At 39.2% G+C, this 20,578-nt stretch overlaps 1 protein-coding gene across 1 annotated transcript in view; it reads right to left on the minus strand.

The window, feature by feature from the left end:
- sgsm2 (small G protein signaling modulator 2) overlaps window positions 1-20,578 on the minus strand; it is a 102,430-nt gene that overhangs the window by 63,352 nt on the left and 18,500 nt on the right. The window contains exon 3 of the mRNA XM_044202527.1: window positions 16,755-16,830. Within this exon, the coding sequence (XP_044058462.1) occupies window positions 16,755-16,830 (76 nt within the window). The remainder of the gene's footprint in view (window positions 1-16,754; window positions 16,831-20,578) is intronic.

The raw sequence follows: 20,578 nt of genomic DNA on the forward strand, positions 1-20,578 counted from the left end.
TTTGTTGGGTCTCTGTAAATAATATTATAAAGAGTACGGTCTAGACCTGCTCTATGGGAAAAGTGCAATGAGATAACTTCTGTTGAACCAGGAATGGAAAGATTTTTTGGCGTATAGGCTGGTTTAGTAACTTTCATTTGAATGACTGGCCATCTTGGAACATGGTATCCAGTTCTCATAACACATCTAAGGTTGGAACGCACCCATGCACCCACTCAAACCTAATTCAATCATTTCAAAGTTAATACCAGTTTGTTGCTGTGTCAGAAGGAACACAGGAACGATTGCTGTCATATCTATCGGATAGCTTTGTTTGAAATACTTACCATTAAATGAGAATGTAATTTCAATTCAAACCATATTCTCACTGGCAGGAGAAGAAAGCATCTGTTATTTTCACACACTGGGAACACTGTGTATTTGCTCTGCTTATTCATGGATCTAAATATCAAGTTGTTAATGCTGCAAGTAAATGATGCTGTGATTCATGATGCTTTTATTTGCAAACAAGGAAGGCTGCTGAGTTGTGAACTACATTTTCTGATGATAACAGATTTATCTTTAAAAAAAGCAGACAAATGTTTGGTCTTCAGATCATAACGCCTCTGATTTATACTGAAAACAATTATAAACTCATTTTACATTTTACAGTTGGCCTTTACATCCTCTGCTTGATCTCTGTGGTATGGCTGTGTTTGACAAATACCATGGTGTTTAGTTTCAGTAAGAATATGTAAAAATGAACAAAAGGATGCACTGTGCGCATCAAAGCAGCAGCAAGTCTCTGTGACCTTTTCCTCATGGACTCAACAGCAATAGGAGTGTATGATTGACAGCAGGTCAGTCCAACCTGCAGTGGAAAACATGGTAGGAGCTCCTGACTGCATGTGGCAAAAATATCGGTTGGTTTAAGCCTGGATAATAATGGTGATGGGGGAAAAAAAATAAATAAATCAACATTCATACAATTCAACGTTTACAGCTAATGTTTTGCAGTGCAGAGCGAGTTATATCACAGCCCCATCTGTCTGTTTGTCAGTGCCACAGTAGATGAAATGTATCCTCGAATGAACAAATCAAAAAGACCGCAAGCAGAGAGAAGACTCAAGCTTCATATATAAATAATGTAAACAATATTATAAAGAGTACAGACTAGACCTGCTCTATAGGACAAGTGCAATGAGATAACTTCTGGATTGGCGCTATATAAATAAAATTGAACTGAATATATGCAACTGTGAATTTGCCCATATTTCTGAGAGTTGTATTTTCTGTCAGAGTTGCTATGGAGACTGGTTCTAATCAGTGGAAAACCTGACACTTCACTACGACTTCTGATTCCTGTAATTCTCAATTAACTCAGAGAGAGAGAAACACACAGAGAAAGAACTGAACAGATGGAAATAGTAAATGGAAACCCTTCTTCTATTCTGCTGTCTCAAAGCTTTCATTCAGGTCTAGCAGGTTGGATTATTAGACATTTCAGTGTCTAATCTTAATTCCACAAGAAACACTAACATTAATTTGCACTATGTAAAAGACTGGTCCTCACACTACAGCTAATGTTACATATGTGAAATACAGAAACATTAATTATTTTGAGGACATTTGCTGCTAACATCTGCATTACAATTTCCTTGGTAGGTGGTCTGACTGGTTCAGACTGTCTCAGGACTGCAGCACTGGCAGCTGCCCAGTGCGACAGATCAAGAAACCTTTCTTTGGGGAAAGAAACATAAATATGTTGATTGGTATTCTCAACATGCCTTTTTTTCATATCTATGTGTTTTTAAGATATTATTATCATCATTATTAAAACTTCATTGACCAGAAACAGAAGAAAGAAAATATGACATGAGAAGATAATGCTGAGACCTTTCTACAATGGTGAATACATTCTCCATAGGTCTGCATGATTCTGGGTCAAATGAGAATCACAAATTTCATCTCTCATTTGTAAATAAAATTCTGATTCCTTCAATTGAAGAATTAATTTCTTATGCTGTGACGGCGCCTAAGACTGTTAATGGCATTGCGGTCCTGTATCTATGCTGGAAGCGATCCCCACTCCATTAAACTCTGTGCTCATGTTTCTATGGGCATTAAAACAAGCGAGACTGACTGCAATGTGAATGGGACCTGAATAGCAGCCTATCGCTTTCCCAACTTTTGAGTCTGTATGTGTGCCACAACTCAAACTCAGTCAAATCTGAACACACATATTTTTAAATTCAGTGTGATTTACACTTCATCTCCGATGTCCATTGTGAGTAAACATCCAAAAATCCACTTGGAAATCACAGAAAAAAGACGCTCTTTTTTCCCGTACCATTATTTTAAGTGACAGACTTTGAAAACCTCTGATTTAAATCTAATGTTTAGGAGCATACTGCTTTCCCAGTAAGTTACTGTAACAGTGGACAAAAAGTAGTAGACTTGATGGAAACTGTCTTGACATTGTTTAATCAAGTTGGGTTTGTCTCAACAATCAAACATGCTAAACTGTTTGCCACGATATCTACTGAAAGTGATGCATTGCATAAGGTTTCCCCTTATGAATGTTTCTGTGGTTGGGATTTTCTGTTAGTTTACGGGGCCTTATTCTACTCTGTGGTATGGTATTTAGTGTGTTCCAGGTAGTTGTTAAAATTCATGGTAGTTCCCTTTAGTGCTGCAACTACTTGGTTCTGACCAATGGAAATGGTAGAAGCGGGTGATCCAACATTCACATCCACGTGCCTGCTTGTGAGCTCAACAGGGTCATGCATGAGGATTGAGACCGAAGGGGTGTACAGTGGTGTGAAAAAGTTTTTGCATGGTTGTCACACTTAAATGTTTCAGATCAAACAAATTTAAATATTCAAAGATAACAAAATCCAAACCTACATGGCCCTGTGTGAAATAGTGATTGCCCCCTAAACCTAATAACTGGTTGGGCCACCCTTAGCAGCAACAACTGCAAGCAAGCGTTTGCCATAACTTGCAATGAGTCTTTTACAGCGCTGTGGAGGAATTTTGGCCCACTCATCTTTGCAGAATTGTTGTAATTCAGCCACACTGGAGGGTTTGGAAGCATGAACTGCCTTTTTAAGGTCATGCCACAGCATCTCAATAGGATTCAGGTCAGGACTTTGACTAGGCCACTCCAAAGTCTTCATTTTGTTCTTCTTCAGCCATTCAGAGGTGGACTTTCTGGTGTGTTTTGGATCATTGTCCTGCTGCAGAACCCAAGTTCGCTTCAGCTTGAGGTCACAAACAGATGGCCGGACATTCTCCTTCAGGAGTTTTTGGTAGACAGCAGAATTCATGGTTTCATTTATCACAGCAAGTCTTCCTGAAGGTCCTGAAGCAGCAAAACAGCCCCAGACCATCACACTACCACCACCATATTTTACTGTTGGTACTCTTTTTCTGAAATGCAGTGTTACTTTTACACCAGATGTAATGGGACACACACCTTCCAAAAAGTTCAACTTTTGTCTCATCAGTCCACAGAGCTTTTTCCCAAAAGTCTTGGGCATCATCAAGATGTTTTCTGGCAAAAATGAGACGAGCCTTAATGTTCTTTTTGCTCAGCAGTGTTTTTTGTCTTGGAACTCTGCCATGCAGGCCATTTTTGCCCAGTCTCTTTCTTATGGTGGAGTCATGAACACTGACCTTAACTGAGGCAAGTGAGGCCTGCAGTTCTTTGGGTGTTGTTGTGGGGTCTTTTGTGACCTCTTGGATGAGTCGTCGCTGCGCTCTTGGGGTTATTTTGGTCGGCCGGCCACTCCTGGGAAGGTTCACCACTGTTTTTGCCATTTCACTCACTGTGTTTCGCTGGAGTCCCAAAGCTTCAGAAATGGCTTTATAACCTTTTCCAGACTGATAATTCTCAATTACTTTCTTTCTCATTTGTATGAATTTCTTTGGATCTCGGCATGATGGCTGGCTTTTGAAGATCTTTTGGTCTACTTCACTTTGTCAGGCAGGTCCTATTTAAGTGATTTCTTGATTGAGAACAGGTGTGGCAGTAATCAGGCCTGGGTGTGGCTAGAGAAATTGAACTCAGGTGTGATAAACCACAGTTAAGTTATGTTTTAACAGGTGGGGCAATTACTTTTTCACACAGGGCCATGTAGGTTTGGAGTTTGTTTTCCCTTAATATTAACAACCTTCATTTAAAAACTGCATTTTGTGTTTACTTGTTACTTGTCTATTTGTTTGATGATCTGAAACATTTAAGTGTGACAAACGTGCAAAAAAATAAGAAATCAGGAAGGGGGCAAACACTTTCACACCACTGTATTTAGTTTGGAACATAGTGGGCATATGGGTGGACAGCAGAAAATTGGATTATGCTGCAGGAGGGCTTTGAGAAGTTTTCATGGATGTTTTGATGCATTTTTTTCTACTGTGAAAACCTAGCCTCTGTTCTCTGTGGGAAGGAGAAAACTAAAAAAGTAATACAGTCACCTTTCAAGTCTATAGGGGGTGAGCGATAGATATTGGGTGAAGTAATGCTGTGAGACGAATGTCTCGAACGAATGTATCTTCTCAGGCCTTGGTTTCTGCATTTCTTTTCCTGCTTTTGTTCTCACTTATATTTCTCCATTAATATGTTGTTCTTGTGCAAACACAAATACAAGCAAACCACTTTTATATATTTATATCCATTGGTTTGCATTTAGATTATTTCCCACTATTAGTATTTTTTATTACGCAAACTGAGTGTCTATTTCATTTCACCACAGAGACGTTTCAACATTTGTCATATATATGCTGCTTTGGATCTGTCCATGTTTAATTTGATTGACTATTTATCATCAATAATATAAATGCACACATAGCCTGGTTGGAAAATCCTGGGTTGACAGAGCAACTGTCTTGAGACCAGTTAATGAGGATTATTGTTGGGTTTTCAATCATAAAGCTACCCTGACAGGGTGTATGCTGGCGAGTGCAGCTGCAGTGGCTGCATTGTGATGTGAGTCAAGTGAAATGCATTGCGCAGAGTGGGGTTTCTCCAGTCACAACTCTGCTGTGGCTCTTGTTCTGGACAGCCCTTGTGGCCTTTCTGCTCTGCATTGGTCACCAGCACTTGAGGTTCTCACCTACCTAAGACGTTGTTTTCTTTGGCCATGTGTCAGCTGCTGTGCTGTTACACTGTCAGAGGGCCATGATCTTATATTCCCTCTGCCTCAAAATGCACAAAAAGTCATTATCATTTAATCTACAGATTATTTTCTTGATTAGTCGTTTGGTCTATAAAATATCAGACAACAGTGAAAAATGCCCAATTTTCCAAAATGTAACTTGACATATTCCAATTCCTTGTTTGGTCTGACTGACCTTAAGTTTACTAACATGGAAAACAAAGAACAGCAGCAAATATTCACATCTGAGAAACTGGAACAATTTTTGTAATTTTTCTTGAAAAATGGCAAAAAACAATTATTCTATCAAAATTACTGCTAATTAATTTTCTGTTGATCAACTAATCTATGAATCGACTAATTGCTTCAGCTTTAAAAGAGATATTAGAGAGTATCATAACTCCTATAATAGTATGATACATACATCATTCAATAGTATTATCGTCATCATTATGAGGTGAGATAACAGCAATACAATGTGAGAGAAACAGAAACATCTTGAATCAAGTGAATGATTAAACCACAATGTACACAAAGCAGGTAGCATTAAATGGGACCATATACGAGGATGACAATTTAGATCTGCACAGTGAAGAAATTATTTCGGCATTTTTGAATTGTCCTCTGTAGAATAATTTCACTGGTAGAAAACACAAGTGGCCCGAACAGACAGACTGAGTGGGCTGCATGCAAGAACATTTTCGTACTTTTATCCTCAACCTCTTACTTTTTCTGTGAGGTTTGCTCATACGAGTGTTCCCGGTCAGATTCCCCAAACTCTCTTAACTTCATTCACAAAATGTCATACAAGAGTAAAGTGCAGAGCTTCAACTCCTGCTGTCGTAAATCAACAGACAAAAAGATAACACATTTTAGCAGTGTCAGTAGTTGTACTGGGTGACCTGAAACATGAAACAATTAGAAAATATTAATAGTACAGCTGCCAATGACATGTCAGCTGTACTGTGACAGAAATAAAGAGTGAGTCTTCTGACATGAAGTTAGAGGTCTTTTTTAAAGCAAAGCAGTCCATGGCTAATACGTGAGGCGGGTAAGGGGATGTGACAGTCATGGAGATATTAGATAATAGAATTATAGGCTACAGTGGGTGATGTTACACTGTCAGGTGCAACAGAAGATGATACTGGCGACCTTCATGAGGAGCCTGAGGCAGCTGTAGGAGTGAGAGAATTTTCCTAACAACTACTGAACTGTAGTAGATGCTGTGCCAAAATATGGCAATAAAAATCTAAAAACCTCCTGGAAAATTGGCCAAGCCATGAAGATGGTGAACAGACTACTCGTTTTACATCAAGTTTATTTTAGTCAATCTCTGTATCATAGTTAAAGATTTCAGATTAAGGCATTTAGGCATTTTTAAGTCAAACAAGTGTTTTCCCCTTTGAAGACAGGCAGACTATCTGAACATGACTGATACGACAGGTCTGAACCACAAAAGTACAAGAAAATTGGCAAATGCCCCAAATTCTCTTAAATCGATCGTACGTGCCACTTAAATCTGTTCCTACGAGAGGCCCATTGTCTTTATAATGCATTACATTATATATTATGCCATTAGCGAACACTGATTATCTGACAGTTCAACCATCACAACAACAGATCAGTTTTATATTATTGTTTCTTAAGCTATGTGTTCCAGTGCGTATCATGGAGGTTCATTAATGATACCATTTGGAACATACAGACTAAATGAAAAGAAGGTGAGAGAAATGGGTAAAGAAGCTTTACGAAAAGAAGCTAAGAGGAATTCAATGTGAACTAAAGGTGCTTGTTGTACATCTTTTTAATGGTGTCGTCATTGACATATTCAAATAATACTCAAACAACACCAGCTACATGTGGCCATCCAATTATATTTTAAAACTTAGTGTTCTGCATGTCTTGTGTGACAATTTCAGAATAAAAAAAACTAAATTCTATAGTGCCGCCCAGGTATATTACCTTCCCGTGCAGTCTACTGACAATCGCACATGCTCTGCAGAGAAACACAGTCTCCTACTCATGCCTTATGACTTACGTTTAGTAAAAGCTTGTAAGTGCATCTGTTGGTGCCGATGTCATATCGTTATCGCAGAAACAGCCTGAAATAACGTGATATTATTTATCCCACCTGTGACTGTGTCTACAACTGACTGGTCTGGAAAGAAAGCTTGTAATATACACTAGGCTACTGAAATAACAGAAGAAAGGAGTGTTACAGTATGCTCGGCCCACAGTATAATTTAATGAACAGGACAATACAATTTGAGCCACATATTTAGACTTTGGATTTTGAACATATCCAATTAAACATATCTGAAAACTAAATGGGATGAAGTGGATACCCTTGTTATATGCCCCTTTATTATTTCCATTGGTTAAATATATCTCTCTCTTCTTTATTACTGTCTTCTGCTTCTCTTTCCTATATTTTCTTTCTATTTCTGTCTGTTCATCTGTCTGTGGTGCGTGGAGCCCCAGATGTCCATTCGGTGGCAGGTCATTACATGACCACGAGTTTCCTAATGAGCCCATTAGCTGCTTCAGGCCATCCCTTCCTCTCTTACTCACCAATCTTTCCTTTTCTTCTGCTCTACTCCTCCGTACTTTCCCAGTTAATCAAATCATGTCCTTCTTCTAACCCCCAATCACTGAGATCAATTATCACCTCTTTTTTCAGCTTCTTTTATGTCTCTCATTCCAGCCATGTAGAAATGCAGGGTTTTACCCAAAGGATGTAACAGCTACAGCGACTTTGATCTGTCATTTGTGCTGTTTTGTAGTTGTCACAGGTGTAAATGCAGATGTTCTATTTTATTTTTCATTTCCCACACATGCCCATTGTTTTTGTAAAACTATTTTATTGAGGCCAAAAATGGGAGGGAGGGATGGATGGATGGATGGATGGATGGATAAACAAATCCCAACTCAAGGCCAAGGATATGATAAAACTACAGTGAAATACACACATATATACACATATACACCAAAACAAGAGCCGTATAAAGACATTATATTTATGCCATTCATGTGTGCAGTCAGTCAGCATAATTATACGCACATCACAAGTCAGTGCAAGGCTATTGGAAAACAGCATCAACGAAAAACTCCAAGACACCAACAGGTCTGACCAAGACTATGAAAAGAAAACTTTATATTTATGGTATAGCTTCTTGTTGCTGTCCATGGCGTCAACCATAACACACATTCATGTTAGTATACTGTATGTTAACAGAAACATATGATGCATACAGTATGTGTGAAGAGGTCCAAAAATGAATGAGCCTGTAGAGCTTTTTAAAATATACATCAAACCAGTGTTGTGGTCGGAGAAGGTAAAACATTCAGATAGAAACTGCTGGATAGTTTTCTGCAACCTTTTCTGATTCTTAAGATGGAGACTGGCAAAAGGTCTGATTTAATAACATCCTTCCTCATCAGCCTACTCTAATGCTATGACCTAATGACAAATGAATAGGCTTTGGTGTCATCTGTAATTACCTATTAGTCTTTTAATTACAGGCAGTACAGTTAATTGATGTATATCTTAAGGGCAGCGTTCCTTTGCAGAAAAGTGCGGGTATGAGTGGAAATGACTCCATCTATTCAACAGATGGATGACTATTCTATTTCTACCTGAATATTTTAGTGTTTCTGTTTTCAGCGTGGGAAGTTTGATGTGAAGGAAAAAAATGGAGCCAGTGATGGTGATGGCAGCTCTTTAATGGCAGTATTTTGGGTGTTCTATTAATAACACATGCAGTGTTCAGGGCTGTGTATCTTTTGGGACACAGTTTTAAGCACCAAGATTTTCTGCCTGTTTCTTAACACACACACACACACACACACACACAAGATAATATGCATGATACCATAACAACTAATGCCTTACACAAAAGAGAAATCACACATTACACAACTTGACTGCCTCCTCCGTGAGGCTAATGAGAGTGAGTTATGTTGTCAGTTTAAATGCTGTGGAGAAGTTTTGGACTCCTACACATAGACACAGTTATACAACAGTTAACTCCAACCACACAGAGAGACTGGCCAACAAACATCCTGCGTGTTCCTATCTATAACTGCACTAAATGCCAGGGGTGCAACCAGCTCCCACTAAAATTTCCTTGGCCACGCCAGCTAACTGGCCTGTTATCATTAATGGTAGGACAGGGAGAACAGGTAGCCTGAAGAGAAAAGCCCTTTTTAAAGTTTTCATGTTGCTATTATATCAATCAATCAACAGCAAGTCTTATGGAGGGGCAGGGGGAGCAACCAACACAAGAACTACAAGAGACCCCATAAGGTTTTTAGTTGACTTGTGATGCATTTTGTGACATTTGCTCAAGGAAGGTTATAGGATATATAGGTTGAAAGCTATATAAATAAACGTTACCTTATCTAACTTTACCGTACCAACTACAAACTCTTTACCATATACAGTATTTCATTGCTTTTGTGATAATCCCATTTGCACATAGCTACTTCATGCATCTTGGGCGGATCCAATAGCTATCAAAAAATCCAAGTGGAAATGCAACAAAGAAGCATTAGAGATGGATTTAAATCCAATTGCTCAAACCAATTCAGCATTGTAGCCAGATGTTGAAAAGTATAAATGCAATCTTTACTCCTCCTAAGTGTAACTACGTCAGTAAGCGATCTGTGGAAGTAACTTCTACAGAGTCTCTATCTGTGATCATGGCAGCTGAACTGACACTGAAGTTACACAGTGACCTCCTGTCACATATAAAGCGACAGGAAGAAAGTGGCTTCAACACATACGATCGTACAGAAGACGTAACACGCTGTTGTAGAGTTTATCTGATCCCTGATCAGTTCAACCACTGAATGTTCTGTGTGGGTCAGAGAGCAGTGATCCTGTCCATCATGTGTTTGTTAGCTAGCTAAACTGTTGTTGTAGTAACTCAACTGCTAAACTGCACGTTGATCTTCTGTCGGGTTTTTTTAGCTGTTACCAAGCAGCTTCAGATGCATCACAACTACCCACTGGACTGGAGCAGGGCAGATCCTGATTTGCATGTAGCCTGGGAAAACCAAGACTCAATCAGATTGCTATTCTGGCTTATGGACATGCTAATATGTGGCTAAGTGTTAAAGAAGGTGTAATATGTACATCCCATTTAGATTTTACAAGAAATGTTTTTCTAGGGTTTCTTTTGCCTTTAGTGACGGTGTAGCTATATACAGGACATTTGAGAAGAAAGACAGGTGTATGACATGCAACAAAGGTATGAAATCGGTAACGTTGTACGTTGTGGTTATGTGGTATGCGTCTTAAACACAAGACTACTGGGACGCCCCCGGATAAAAGACACTTGATGCGATGAAATGATGCGTGTAAATAAGGGCTACATATAAAATCATTTATTATATTAAATGCAGCGCCACAGGACATCGGTTTTGAATTCACGCCAGAGTGATTTTCTATCACAAATTATCACAGTTCTGCTGTGACAATTTGCCCCCTCCTAGCTCCACACATTTAAAAAGTTCTACACACACATATTTGGTCACTCCCTCACTCATAACATTTGAAATCTTGTAACCACCACAAATGCATTTACAGAACAATTAGCATTGTAAGAGTAATATCTATTTAAATAGACTAATAATTACAATAGATGGAATTTTATCATCTGTGTGTTTTCTTTTAACTACACTGCGGGTGCAAACATTGCGCTGCAGAGTGAAACTCCTGTGTTAATGTTGAGTGAATGAAGCAGAAATGATAATGTGCACAAACAAAGTTCTTATGAACGTGGGAAAGTGAAATTGGTAAAGATGCATGGAGCAAGTCTCTGCATCAAACCTCTCTATTTCTCGCTGCACACACACACACACACACACACACACACACACACACAAATAAATTAATTTAGGAAATCCTTAAGACAAAATGAGACACCATACACCAGTGGTTTCTACTGGGACTAATGAAACACTGGAATTAATTTGGCCTTCATTAGCAGACGTAGCACAATGAACAGGTATTAGGAGGGACACTCAGGAAGAGTGGGCCAGCTGTGACTCATTCCTGCACTGACATCATTGGTTATCATTAGCATCTGACCTTTTACCTTCCACCTTTCCAAAGAGTCGCTGAGCTCAAGAGGCTGATGATTAGCCTGCATTACAGGGACGTCATGCCTGGGTTGGGCAGCAGGCTCTCAGTGCAGGACTGATGAGAAGGAGCCAATGATGTGCTCTGATCACATGTAGTCAAAGACTATCTTGATCAACATCCACACTAAGATAAGATTACATAAAACTACAAATGCACAAACATGTCATTTAAAATGAGGTAGAAGTTGTAGTGAGTTAGAGATGAACTGATGATTGTATCCAATATCCAGGGATGGAAATAGCACTAGAATATTATAGTCAAGTATGAAACTACAGTTACTTTAAAGAAATTTTACTCAAGTAAAAGTATTTGTGTAAAAATGTACTCAGATAAAGTAAAAACTAGGTCAATTAAAATGTACTCTGAGTAAACATTACTGAGTTACATTTTTAAAAAAAAGGGCCCTAATGTACAAACCAACAATAAATTTCATTTCTATAGATGGCACTTTGCAGCCTGTGCATACAACTGATTATCGATTATAATATATATATATATAAATAAAATAATCCCCCAAATCCAAATATCCTCTGTATAGCCTTACTTGCTATCTCTCTCATCTGTACAGTGATTTACAACAATAAGTGAGTTTGTTATTGTACACACCTGTCTGAACTTGTGAACAGCGAAGTCCTCCACAATCTGCTCACGGCTCACTTCAGCTCTGTCCCACTAAAACCGGTCCACTCAGCCTCTCTGTCCCACTAAAAACGGTCCACTCAGCCTCTCTGTCCCATTGCGCTCATCAAAGTTTTCAGACATTTTGAGCTGAAAGATGCTCTGCAGTCACTATGGCAGAAGTTGTCAAAAACAGCAGAAAGACTCTCACACACACAACAGTTCATCAGTGAATGCAGAAGTCACCTGGAGGATCCACTGCGAGCATTTTAGCATTTAGCCAGAACCAGCATCTACTGTACAGGTCACGCAACATCGTGGGTGTGTTTGATTTGGGTCACTTTGCGTGCTCGCCGGGTGGTGCATTAATTCAGTAATTAGGGTAGATGCAACCTTTTTTGAACTATGAAGAGTTACAATAATGAGAGTAAATGTAATTCGTTACTTCCACCCCTGCCAATATCTGTTACACACAGCTGCTAATAAGGTGTGTGTCTCTTGGTTAATTCAAATCTTTTAGCTTTCTGAAAGGAGCAGAGTGTTCCATCTACAGCCTCTATCTGAATGGTTGTGGAGCATGATTTATGTGTCTTCTGATATCAGTACCTTGCACAACCAACATCAGGCACAAGTATCCAAGTAAAGGTGTGTGCACAGCATACTGGTTGGTTGAAAAGGCAATATTTCACACAGTTTCCAGTTTTATACACTGACAATACTAGAAATAGAAGCATAGTCAGTGACATCCTGAGCATAAACTAGTAAAACAGATCACATCTTGTGTCTCAGATCAACTGTTATCAACTGCAGTCACCTGTGCTGACATCACTGGCTGGATATTATCGAGTAATTGGGAATTGTCACTTTTTGCAATCAGGAACAATCCAACATTTGGGGAAATATGCTTGTTAACTTGTCTTACCAACAGTCATTTGAGAAGATTGATTTAAATTAAATTTCAGGGCTGAACTGAATTTTTAGACTGGAAGCAGGAGAGCCAAGCATGTCGCATCTGAAGCGGAGGCCAGATCCTGCACAGGGTAAAAGTGCATTTGCAACACAATAAAGGTTCAAGATGGCTGTGTTGTAATTTCCTTGAGGGGGGGTCATGTGGGCATCCAGCAGGATTTGTATGATGACTCACAGCTATTTGCCTCATGAAAATAACCTAATACAAACATCAGAGAGGAAACTGAAATGTCCACTTCAATTGCTATAATTAGAAAACAGTTTCAGAGTCTGGGCGTGTGGATCCTGGAGTCACGTTACAGATTTGTGATACTAATGTTTTAATTTTCATATGAAAAAAAAAAAAATCAAAAAGGTTTAAAATACTGTATGTCACCATTTATCTTTAAAACTCACTAATAAAAGTTTACATTTTCCACAGGTACTGTCAGGCCCTCGTACACTAAAAACGGCTCCCCTGAACTCCTGGCCCACGGAACAACTATGAGACTAGCACCACGGCCCCAGAGGGACCACAGGTAGAAAATATGGAACAATATGGAACCTGCTCATCTAATTTAAAATGTCTTCCTTGGGAGCCACTCAGTGTTACAAAACATTTTTCATATTTTATTGAATTTCCTTTACCCTGCCATTTTCATATTGGGATAACCACATTCTCAGATATCATCAAACCATCCAATCCCTGATTTTAAGCAATAGTGTTCTGTGGATTTAGAGTGAAATCCCCTGTGATATCCATCATTAGGGAAGCTCTGAGCATAGCATTCATGTCTGTACAGCAGAGCTTCCGAACACATCTGTGGGACGGCAGGCTGGAAACCATTTCTCTGGATTTTCTCTCCTACTTTTGTAGATGGAAGATTTTTGGTAATATGAATTGCTTTTCCCTCACTTTCCCTACATGCAGCACATACTGTACACCATACATGCATGTTAACAGGCTTTAACAGGTCTTTATAAGCTGCAAGAAGGTTTATTGGATATTGAATCCTAATTCTTATAAATATGAGCAGTAAAAATATGATCACTGGTGTGAGATTGAGGCCCCCCATTTATCCAACTCCCACTAAATACAGAGTGCCTCCACTAGTCAGAAGAAATTATTACGTTTTTATGGAATATAATATTAGGTGTATTAATCTTCATGGAAAATGAGCAGTGGCGCTACATCACACAGCAAAGTCCACATATTTATTAACTACATTGATAACAAGATGCCTGAGGATCTATCTGATTCAGCTTAGCAGGTGATTGATTGACCAATCAGACTGTACGTTTGCTTCTCAGTTACCAATCACAGCAGCACATCACAGTGTCGGGAGAAAAGGAAGGGTGCAGAGATTTGCTGATATGTTCCAGAAAACAGATGCAAGCATCAGAGATTTGGCTACATTGGTACACATCCACAAATCCATCTCAAATTCTGCAGGAAATTTGGAAAAAATATGATATGGCTGTCAAAAACCAATCTTTCCTCTCTCTTTCTGCCCCCCTGTTCCTCTAGTGTGTGTGTTGGTGTGTGCGACCTGCCTATCTATAGCTCGCTATATTCCCCAGTCACACACTTGCTTCCATAGGGATCAATCAAGTTTTATTTTCAGTCTTATGTGTTAACAAAACAATAAACAGACAAGACAAACGGTGTTGAACTGACGTCCTTTACACAAGGTTATAAAGCCTCAGCTCTACGGCAGCAATGTGAAGGGTGAGAGAGCTCGCCTCTGGATGTCATATTCAACAGCTATAATGAAAACTAAGACTGACAGTTTAATTTCCACACTGCCCTGTTCCCAGGTCAGCCATTAGGATGGCATTTCTCCACTACTTGGACGAGCTCGGATGTGGTTCTGGCTGTTCAGGAGAGAGACGTTTGATCTACTGATGATGATAGATAATGAACTCTGCTCGCACAGCAGTCACTCTTTTATTGCATTGAATCACACATCGAGGCCCACAGGGGTCAGGTCAATTTACATGGTCCTGTCTGTACATAAGGAAGGAAAGAACTGGCTCATAATCTTTGGATTTCAGCATACCTTAGGAAAATGAACTAGTTCCAGTAGTTCTCACATCTTTCCTCCTGTACTGTATGTGGTGGAATACACTACCTTGGAGTGGAAACAAGAAGGGATCAGCCAGGATTACTATTATGTGGGGACATTATGTAGCTAATAACTGATCTACCCTCCAACCTCTGCAGACTGTGGAATACTTTCAAACAGGAAATTGAAACTGACTGATGGCCGGATCAAACTATATAAGGTCACAAGTTTAGCAAAGTGAAAGAAATTCACAATCTTCCTACAAATTCAACTGCTTCTACTGCTGTCTCCATTTTACACATCAGGTCTAGAAGCAAATGCATATGCAAATAAAAATGAATGACCGTAATTACACAGCTCGGTCCGCATCAGTATTATTAGTCTTTTCAGGAAACCGCTGACTAAAATGATGGTGTTTTAGTGCACTGTGTGTTAGTCACACTGTATGTCTGCCACACAGAGTACTTCAATACACAGACCATACTGCACTGGACAATTCCATACCACACCATATCATAACATACCGTACCACAAAATACTAAAGCGCACCAACTCGGGCCCAAGGAAAACCCCTAATACCGTACCATATCCTACCATACCACCAACAGCTTTTAAATCAGTAATGGACAAGAAGATAGGTGCTGTAATCTAAGATAATGTTGATCCACATTGGATTGACAGATTCTAATACTTACAAAGAAGAAGAAACACTTTTTCCCATATAGTAAGACTGATTACAGTAGCATAATGTAAAGTGATGAGTCATCATATGTTTCCATATAGAAATGATGATACTAATAATATCAATTGCAATGGTAGTTATTTATCCTTTTCCATAGAAAAATCAAGTAATTCTGTCGAGAACAAAAAAAAACAAAACAGAAAACTTTGAAGTAACTGTGTACCTATGAATTCTGGGTGACTGACAAATGTATTATTTTGGTATAAACGTGGCAGTGGCAGGGGAAAAGATGAGAAGAGGGATGCTGACAATGATCTGACTGAGCTGTGAGGGGAGTGGGAGTGTCAGTGGACATGGGGCACGTGGGGCAATGGGTTGGGGTCTGTGTTTGGGTTTGAATGCATGCAATTAATGTTCATGCTAAAATGTGGTGTTAAGTTATTAAGTAGCTTTTTGAATTCACGCAAGGAATAAATAGGACATGAAAAGTCAAAAAGTCATGAAATATAGCTCATCTCTGCATATTTGTTTGATGTTTATTATAAATAAATGGATAATGCTGACACAGTTCTAGCTTGGCCACACCCCATATAAAAAAAAAAAATCACATCAAAATATGATCCATATTCTTTGAAAAATTCAAAAGTATATATTTGAGATATCTAGTTTATTGGAGTTTTCATGCAGTTATGTGTGTTAATCCCATGAACCAGGTTCTACTGTGTCATCAGTTATTTGGCTGATCTGAGGCTACAGGCAGAGTCAGATTTCTGTCCAGCGTGGAAGCTGTGACTCACACACCACTACAAGCTCAATCATCCGGTCAGGAGGGGCAACCCCTCTATCTTTGGCCAACACACACACACACACACAGACGTGTCTAGGGCTTAGAAAGCCTGGGTTTTGTACAGCCTGTCTCTGAAATTGGTTTCCATTAGCTCCACTGTGATTATTAACTTTCCATTGATACAGCAGCATAGTCAGAGGCATAGTGACGTCAAGCAGTGTCCTTGACGGAGAAGCAGCACCCAGTCACCTGCTGAGGAGTTCAACAAGTGTGTGTGCAGGACAGAGAGAGGATGAAAAGGAGACAGTGTGTGTGTGTGTGTGTGTGTGTGTGTGTGTGTGTCCAGAGAAAAAAAGAAGAGCGTACTTACTGCACAAAGCAATGATGTGGCTGCTGTCTTCGTGGACAAATTTCTTAGTCACTGCTTCCTCCATAATCTGTTTCACCTGCAAACAAAAGTACAAAAAGGTTTGTTACTGTGCCTGGAATCATTGTTATCATCTTTACCTAGCTATTATAGCTTCTCTGTACAGGAAAAGCAGTAGTCATCACCATTATCACAGTCAAGTAATCTGCATCTGTTATACATCAGCAAATGAAGATTGAGGATATCAACACAAGAAATCATTAAAACCCAACACAACTCACCAACGCTACATGATCACTACAGAAATAATCTGCATTCTTTTCATACAAAATAAGTGCCCTTTTAGCTCCTCTCTTGGGCTGAAACATAGAAACTCAGACTGCACTGAAAGAAAATCCAAGGAGACATCACAGTGTTGCCCACACTGTTTAACTGACAAGTGATTTCTGGGTAGTGCAGTGCAGAAACACCACAACAATTAGCACTTTGTACCAACGTTAGAGATAAAATGTTTAAAACTGCCTTCAGCCCCTCTACTGGCCCATAGACACTGCAGTATTCATTACTACCCACAATATGAAGGTGGAAAAAAATCATAATGAACAACATAGTGATGATTTTGCTATTTAAAAAAGCCTCTAAAGTAATAGGGATAAGAATGAAAAAGCAGAGTCCTCAAAACCAGAGGGGTTCAAGCTGCCATTTTAGCATGAAAGGTAATTAGAAGAAACTGCTGAAGCTGAAAAGTTGACTCACTGGTTTCCTGCAACAATGGCTTTTCAATGGCTTCACAATGGACAAAAAGTATCAAAGTCGAGATACGGTCATTTTTATTTTACACATATTTCTTCCTTTTCCAAACCTGGTGCCTACATTGCCCACAATGCTCTCGGCTGTCTACAGTTACGTCTGAGATTCGGGTGTGTTATGCTAGCAGAGGTTAATATAGCCGGGAAGCTCACTTCTTTCTAGCTCCACACCCCTAGATTTTTTCATTTTCAAACTTGTAGTCTTCAGCCCCAATTAACGCTGACTCGAGTGACATCACTTGAGGCAATTTATCTTATTACAGCTCCCTCTGGAGACACAAAAGGCTTCATACAAATGCTTTCACATATGCAGTGGTACTCCCCAACACCTGTAAACAGATTTTGGTTTAATTTGATTATGTTTGGAGGTGTCATTGTTTCAGGACATACAATAGTCACATACCGAATATACTGAATAACAACTCCCTGTATTCAGCCCTAATCGTCATCTTCAGGCCCCACTGCTTGAAGCACAAAAAACATTGCCAAGATCACAGCTTTGTAGACTGGACTGATCTCCAACTGATTTCCAAATCAGACATTGTCATCACAGCCTCTATTACAGTTACATTGAGAATACTGATGTTATTTATCCCCTCCAACTCCAGCAACAGATTCATACGTGCTGAAAAAAGGGACCTTTTAGTCTTGCTTAGCATTTACTGAAAAAAATGGCTGAATATATCACCCAAAAATGTGGATATATTTAATTCAGAATGCCTTTGTTATTACTGCTAATAGCCGACAATACTACCCACTGTTTGTAAGTACCTGATTAAAAACACATAAATATAAAAGAATTATGCAGTCTCCTCTTAACATTGTGACAGCTACTAATAACAGCTCTGACAGTTTTGCCCAAACATCCGCACCACTGACTTCCAATTAATATCATGGCATCCCGGACAACATTCAAATGAGTGTTTCTGCTGCTATCTATTGTGTGTCTGGGGAGGAGAGCCTGAGCGAGTTCAACAATACTGAGTCAGTCTGGTGTTCGCTTGTCTAAGTTCGCTCTCTCTGTAGAATTAATTGTCGTCAGTAATTAATCCAGGACCTGTCTGACACCTCTGCCATGTCTGGGTCTAACTGATAAACATGACAAATTTAATTGCTCGGTTGTGTGATAATAAAGCTCTAACTACAGTATCACTCCGTTCAAACTTTTTTCCCCGTATTACGGTTTTGTGTGAGGATGTAGAGCTGTCATGTCTGTGATAGAGGGATGGAGCTTCATCATCCTCATCACCAAGTTTGCTAATTAAAGTTTTTTGTGAGGGGTGGGCTAAATCACCCATTTTGTACAGGGAGCGAAAGCACTGGCAAAACTGATGAGAAATACAGACTACCATTTTGTCATAAGGAACTGGTGTCCACTTTGTTTTTCAGTGTTGAGCTTGGTAGAGCGTTCACTGATTTCATCCACTGCTATTGTGACTACAATCAACAAGTTCTCAAAACTTAATGACAAAATATACATTTTTAACCAAATAGTTTCAGGAACTAAAGTCACATTCATGTTTGCATTTCCTTCACATTTGAACAACTGATTAGGAAGATTAGGGATGCAATAATCCAACTTTTTCTCTCCCAATAATTATTTTAATACCTCAACTAAGCTTATCTGCTGATACCAAGAACCAATCTGATTCCAGTGCTCTCTTTTACACAAATGTAAAAATCTTTATACCTTACTGAGTGGAACTCATTGGAATCAATTTTATGTTAGGTAACATGAGGACAGGGATTGCTGTGTGCATGACTGAATGAATGTAACTGATGGAGAAAACGATTTTAAAATGTCATTGACAAAGAAAGTAAATTGAATGTAGATTGGTCACGTCATAGGTGATAACCATTCCACTTAATAAGGTTGGTATCTGTGTTATTGGATCAATGGACCCCTAGTGAAGATTAGGCAAACAGATTGAAAACAATGTTGTTTTACACACAATTTTCACACACAATGAAACAAGTGTCATTATTTTGTTCTTTGTTATTGACTGCTGAGCAACTGTTTGAATGTATGTAATGAATGGATGTAAAGGAGAAAGGAGAGGTAAAAAAGGAGACTGAAAACTCCAGAACTCCAAAGCAGACAATCTCCTGAGTTTTTTTTTTCATCATACGTAACCACAATGAAGCAATCAATATATTAAAGTTTTGTTTATCTTGCTAACTTGCTAGCTCCTCTGTCTCTCATTTGCACATGCTCTCTCTCTCTTGCTCTTTTTAGATTTGCCAGGAAATCAACTAGGCCTACATAACTTTTTAAAGTCAATTAACATTACAAAAAGTGTCAATAGGCCAAACCACATCTAGCAAACCTTGACCTGGGACGCTCCATTTTTTTGGACCGCCAGCCCCACCTACCTATTTTGCATATTGAGATCAGATCACAATGCGGGCAGAATTGAGATAACAAGAACGCTTATTAATGCCAGGTGTAAATGTAAAGGCCCCATGGGTTGTATATAAATATCCAGATACAGTCCACATGTTAATACCAGGTGGAAGTGACGCAAAAAGGTTCCTGGAAAAGTTCTCGCATTGGAAACAGTCCCTATGATCATGGTCATGGTTGAAAGAAACCAATGTTGACTGCTAGTAAGAGACGGGATGCAGACAGCATTCTCCGGTGTCACACATTTTGTACGGCTAACAATTCACCCGCACCTCCTTCCTAAGCTGCGCTACAACAACATTGCGCTACTTCCAGCTTTGCATATGTGTGACAATAGTCATTTTCAGTATGCCCACAAGTGATCGCATGCAAATAACACAAGATTGCAATGTTTTAATGTTTAAACACACCCGCTGAGAAACCAACTCTGATTATTGGCAGCTCCATTTTGAGAAAAGTGAAGTTAGCGACACCAGCGACCATAGTCAAATGTAACCGTGGGGCCAGAGCAGGCGACGTTGAATCCTATTTAAAACTGCTGGCTAAAGATAAGCGTAAATACAGTAAGAATGTTATTATGTCGGCGGTAATGATTCCCGATTACACCAATCGGA

The sequence above is a fragment of the Siniperca chuatsi genome, linkage group LG7, assembly GCF_020085105.1.
Source record: "Siniperca chuatsi isolate FFG_IHB_CAS linkage group LG7, ASM2008510v1, whole genome shotgun sequence".
Taxonomy (NCBI): domain Eukaryota; kingdom Metazoa; phylum Chordata; class Actinopteri; order Centrarchiformes; family Sinipercidae; genus Siniperca; species Siniperca chuatsi.